Source organism: Armigeres subalbatus, chromosome 1 (genome assembly GCF_024139115.2).
Source record: "Armigeres subalbatus isolate Guangzhou_Male chromosome 1, GZ_Asu_2, whole genome shotgun sequence".
Classification (NCBI taxonomy): Eukaryota; Metazoa; Arthropoda; class Insecta; order Diptera; family Culicidae; genus Armigeres; species Armigeres subalbatus.
Window position 1 is genome coordinate 257,617,552 of NC_085139.1, and position 6,000 is coordinate 257,623,551.

Consider the following 6,000-nt stretch of genomic DNA (forward strand, 5'->3'; position numbering starts at 1 on the left):
TCTTCGCGGCCACTATTTTCGGCTTTTGTGGGGGCTTGTATAACTCGCTCTGCCCTGGCCGTTGCTCCTGCTTCTGCTGCTGTTGTTGCTGTAGCACTACTGCTACTGACGGCGGTGATCTCACCAACCCACTACTGGCGAACGGGTTCGCCACTCCTGCATCTGCTTCTGCGTGATTTGTTGAATTATTCATTCTAAAGGGTTCCCGTCCAAACCGTTATCTCCACCCGTGTACGTAATCGCTCATGATCCATGGATTGTCTTTGCAAGCAGTGAGGTTTATGCGAGGGTTGACACGGACGCACTTATATGGTCGTGTTCAATGCCGCTCGCGCAATCGGTAAAATCTCAACCGATCCTAGTATTCATCAAGAAAATTGGTGGACGAGTATTGAGCCGACGGTGAATTCTCATTATTTGCTTTTGATTGACCACTAGTCACCACTCTTCTACAGGACCCACAGACGTAGTCCTACGTCAAAATGCCTCGGAGTCCGCACTTCTTTTTTTATCCTCGGCCTTTCCGGTTGGGGTATAGCTTACGGTCCAATGGTGCCTCGGCTACCTGCTACCTACTCGGGTTGGACGACGGCTCAGTGGTGTTGGTGGTGTTGAAGTTTTGTGGCACGTTGGAGGCTATTGCGATCTGGTTGAAGGTTCCAATTACATGGCGGTAGGACCGCCATTGTTAGCACTACGTCGCTGGGGCTTCAGGATGTTTTTGGAATCGGCGACGGGGTCTGGAGATGTGTTGGTAATGCTTCTTGTTCCGGCAATTCTAAACCCGGAGGCTTGGGGAGAAACTCTTTCTTTGGCGACCCCGGTGGTGGTCGAGTTTGCGATTGGTGAATGACCGTTCGTTTTGGCGTAACGTCTCCAGAACTGACATTTTCCTTAATGAGGTGGGGATAGACAAAGACATGATTAGAGGAGGTTTGAGAGGTGGGTTCGACAATGGTGATGGAGTTTTAACGGGCACGGCCAGGCCCCTCCGGGTTTTCGACGAATATGAGAGTATCGTCGATAGAGCTCATATCATCTGCTCCGATTCGCTGGGGAGCTTGCGCTGCTGAAAGAAGCTAACTATCAATATTTCTGTCGAGCTAGTTATGTAGCTCAGCGATGCTCCAGAGGCTTTTCTCCATCATAGCTTCAAGTTTTAGAATTCTCTTATCTTTCTCAGCGAGGACGTCAAGAAATGTAGCCTTTTTCGGTTTTCCTGAACCACTTAACGGCGAGCGCTTTTTGGTAATCCTCTGCATAGAGTTCCTTATGGAAGTTTGACCTGTTTTAGCGACATCGGCATAAGACGGTTCTCCTCTTTTTTCTAGTTGTATGATGCGTCGAGCTTCAGGGTAGGTACAATCCCGGTCGACTTTTATTCATTTGACGTTATTCTCCTGCCTGTAGGACAGGACAGGGATACTTCTGCGAGGATGCTGACCACTGCTACACTTGGAACAGAAGGGCGTCAGGTTGCACATTCTGTCCTCTGCGATCGGGTGAAAAAATCTAGGAGGCCTTGCATCGAGTTTTGGTGTGACGGAACTCCCAGTGCAGATAAAGCACTACTGCATGGAAGACCGATAATACGGTCAAGTCGGGTACCTCAAGAAACCCAAGTAAATATGCTCTGGTCTTGAAGTCCCATTCAATGTAACGACGAGGAGAGGAGTATTTTCCCTTCGTTCGCCAGCGTTTCTTGTGATTAGGTGGATCTGAATTACATTTTGCTCCCTCAGTTCCTCTAGTAACTCATCCTCGGGGAGGTCAATAACATCTCGACATTAAGGTCACTCCTGACGGAATCCAAGTTTAAAGGTGCTCGCGTTTTCGGGGGCACACCACACGATACGGAAGCAACGCACAACTGTCATTTTTATTATTTCACGCATGCTGCGACGCAGCAGAGCTAAGTTAACAAAAATGACAGTTGTGCGCCGCCTCTGAATCGAGTGGTGTGCCCCCGAAAACGCGAGCACTTTGGAACTTGGATTCCGTCAGGAGTGACCTTAAACGATACATTTGTGCTTATCGATATGTACGATAGGTGCCCCGTTTTGCAGCTTATCCATTAGCAGAAATTTGGCGAAGTGCCCTGGATTTCTTGCACCTTGAAGGCGTACGAACGTCCTCCTCCATGGAATGCAGAGTTGATGTTCGCTCCCAGATACTGCTGGACGGACTTAGTTTTATCAAAAAAGGAGCTGCTGGTAAAGATGCTTTAATAGGATCCATAGATGCGACTCGCTGGCTCTCTTACAGAGCGGCTGGAATGCCGCCTTTACGACGAACTTTAGTCTCCGGTGCAAACGTTCGTTTCTTTTAACGCTTCACACTAAAGGAGTATATCGGGCATTGCATACAAGGAACAGTCCCATGGACAAGAGAGAACTCTGTAACACTCCATTCTCCTGCGAGTATTCTTTCAGAAATATGTCACAGGGTTCACTGACCTCAGCGTTCGTCGCTTATGGATTTCCCTTATTCGTTGATTCCAGCATCTTATCTATCAGGACTAGCAAGTTAGGTCCACAGATGTACTTCCGTGCATGATGGTTACCATTAGATTGAATAACATCCGACATCTTTATTCATTTTTTCTTTTTTATCTCTTTACGCAGATCGAACTGGAAAAATTAAACGAGGCCACAGACAGCATTAATAAGTATGAAGTCGAACTGGATGTGAGTATCGTTTCAAAGTTCCGAATGTTCTCTTCAAATTAATTTTCTTACACCCTTCGCAGGAAGCCAAAAACGAGTTCCGCGAGCTGCTCAAGGAGAGCGTCGAGAAGATCAAAGCCGTCGCCAAGAAGCTCGGCAACTCGATCGAGACGGCCAAACCGTACTACGAAGCCCGTCTGTACGCCTCGCAGCTGGCCAAGGAAACGCAACAATCCGCGCTGAACTACGACAAGGCCAAATCGGTGCACGCTGCAGCGAAAGAGATGGTGTTCCTAGCGGAACAGGGACTGGGCGAAAAATCCACCCTGGATACCGCCTGTCAGGAGATGCTCACACACGCAACGACGCGCGTCAACGAGTCGCAGAACGACTGCACCGAGATGCGGAACGTGCTGCGGATTAGCGAGCTGAAGCTAGAGGTAGCGAACAACCGGGTTGCCAAGCTGCACTCGCAGTTGAAGGGAGCGATTCGGGCGTCCAGGTGGGTTGAACGTCGACGTGTTTTCAGTTTTAATTTCCTTTCGTTCTTTTCGGTTCGTTTTCGTAGCATGGATATCCGCAGGAACCTGCTAATGCTGAATTTGCTTGCTTATCAGAATGAGTTGTTGTTTTTGTAAGTATTAGTAGAAGCGTTATTTTATTATTTGAAATCATCAAGATGTTGTAGGACCAGTTGGTAATGGGTGGTAATGGTTTTAATTTCAGACCTTATTATGAATTACGAGCGAACTATAATGCGCTACTGCTTGATCAGAAACAGAAAGTTGTAGATCTGGAGGCAAAAGTATCTGAAGCGAAGATAAGCTATAACGAAGCCTTGACACGATTGGAGAAGATTTCCGAGGAGATTCATCAGCAGCGAAAAGCTCGTGCCAGTAGCATTGACGAGGATGCCTCGTCGTCATCTTCGTCGACGAATCACCCGAGAACTCAGCAGCTAGGACTAGGCGGAATACACTTGCCGTTCAGCAAATCTCCCTCAGCTGCACGGATTGAATCTAGCGACGAATATCTGGAGTTCCCAGCCAAGCTGGGATTGAAGTCCAGTCCGATTAAGCCCAAGTATCTGGACAAGTTAGATTGTCCGCACCTGCTGAAAGACTTTGCCCGGAAGCCCAGCCCGGGCGGGGAGAGTGATTCGGATAACAACTACTTATTTTCGCCGAACCGAACTATCGACGACATCACCAACATGTCCTCGGAGGACATCGAACAGTGGACGGAAATTCGATTGTCCAACTCGAACAGCAGCAGTTCAGGGTACTCGCAGCACAACTCGTTGGCGCTGGAAGACGAAAACAACGGACTGGCAGCAGATATGATTTCCGATACGACCGATACAGATTCCGACGATAGCCATTCGGGACCCAGGTGAGTTATTTCGGTTCGTTTTTGGTCAAGCTTGTTCAATAATTTCACTACGTTGATGATCTTCCAACTTTAAGGGTCAAGGCACGTATCATCAAGATGGAGATCTACGACGACAGCGCCAATCAGAACACGCGTAAAAGTGAAGGCATCACCGGTTGGATTGCGAGTCGCTCAATCGGTCGGTCGGCGTCCATCTCGATAGCGGGCTGTGCTCCAACTCCTGGCAACACTGCTACCCCTACTACCCCCACCGGCACCAGCAAGGACAGCGGATGGTATTGCTTCCCGTTCGGTTACACGTATTGCTGGTGTCTTTTGTACCCAGGGTTTAATTACCAACTGCAAACAGTTGGGGCATACTCCGAGTTTTGCGACAATAAACCCCGTTGTGGCAAATGTTTTGAAAGACATCGGGAGGAGCCTGCAACAACAAGTAACAAAGTGTGCTTATTGTGGGTTGGATCCTCCCATGGTTTGCAACAATGCCCGGCGTACAAAAGCGCACCAAAAAGTGAAGCGCTCGTTGGTACAGCGCTCCAAGCGTCGTATGCGGAAATGGTGAAGTCCAAGATACATCAGACTGAACAACGGCCACTATTTCAGCTGCCGTTAGTTAGTACTTTATGATGTCATTTCCATTGACGAATCGGACTCTGACGTAGCCGATATGGATGATTCTGCGGAGGTACACGTGCCCGAAAAGAGGAAGAAACCGTCTCCGGGATTGCGTCAAGAAAACAAAATCATCCATAAGGCTTGCCAAAATCTGATGGTAATGGGGATTATTTAAAATCCGAAGCAGTCTGTGAATACTGCCCCTTTTAGAGTTGTAGTAAGACTTTCCGCCATTGCCTAAAGATGTCTAAAAAACATCAGCCTAGGGTTATCAATGAAAAAGAATGTTACTCCTTTTCCAGAAGAAGAATTTCCGTCCAAGCGAATTGATATCCTTTAAGGACCTTGTGGACCGTATTCTGAAATTATTCATAAGATAAAGAATGTACCGAATTCAATAAGGGAAATCATTGACCTCTTTATACCAACAGTAGGAACATAATTCTGAAGCAATTGACTGTTTCATGGCTTCTTCTCGCATAAATCGTATCTTTCGATGGATAACACGGCCATTACACAAGATACGATCACTGTGCTGCAATGTCATAGTCTTAAAAATAAATTAGACTTGTTCATTTTGATTCAATTCGATTGCGACATATTTCACTCTGTGAAACATGGCTTTCTTCTGAAGATGAAATCAACTTCACGATTTTAATATTATTCCCAGAATCGGATGATAACTAGGGTAAATGATATATTTTGGACATGTACATATTTTGAGACTGAGCTTCTTCGATCAATTTTAGATAATGTGTTGGAAAATTTTTATCGAAAGTATGATCATTGCATACTTTTACCTCAACTTTAGCGGCTCCTGATGAGAATTCACAAACCAACTATTATTTATCTTTAAAATTATCTAAAATGTAAAGCTTTCTACCAAAGTGCCTGCTGATGCCAGTATGCAGGAGAGCATGCATTATAGGACTCTTCACATGCACCTGAAACACTTTAAATTGGTCCATACGGCAATCTTGAGGTCCTGCGGCCAAAGTTTAATTAGTAATTCGAATACTAACATATTCCAATCGCTTAACATGAACTTGAGACGGATGAAAAGGAGTGACCAAAATGAAGTTATGTTTTATGCATCAGACATTTATTGGTCACCCATGTACAGTACATGGATGAACCATTAATTGCCAACTTTCAGGCTTTTTTCAATGATATCGATAAGATTGCGAAACAATGTTAATTTCTGGTTTAATATATGTCAGTTAAGCAAATAAATGCATTTAAATGAATGTGGACACGTGTAGGTAAGTCATACCATTGAGATCTGTAGGTGCCATTTTTAAATTACGAGAAAATGGCTCTACATCAA

The 6,000-nt window shown here is 45.8% G+C and overlaps 1 protein-coding gene across 1 annotated transcript in view; it reads left to right on the forward strand.

Annotated features, from left to right (window-relative positions):
* Positions 1–6,000, forward strand: part of LOC134207239 (uncharacterized) — a 36,564-nt gene that overhangs the window by 18,628 nt on the left and 11,936 nt on the right. Inside the window, exons 2-6 of the mRNA XM_062682960.1 lie at positions 2,625–2,687; positions 2,750–3,168; positions 3,235–3,300; positions 3,393–4,058; positions 4,133–4,333. Of these exons, the coding sequence (XP_062538944.1) occupies positions 2,625–2,687; positions 2,750–3,168; positions 3,235–3,300; positions 3,393–4,058; positions 4,133–4,333 (1,415 nt within the window). The remainder of the gene's footprint in view (positions 1–2,624; positions 2,688–2,749; positions 3,169–3,234; positions 3,301–3,392; positions 4,059–4,132; positions 4,334–6,000) is intronic.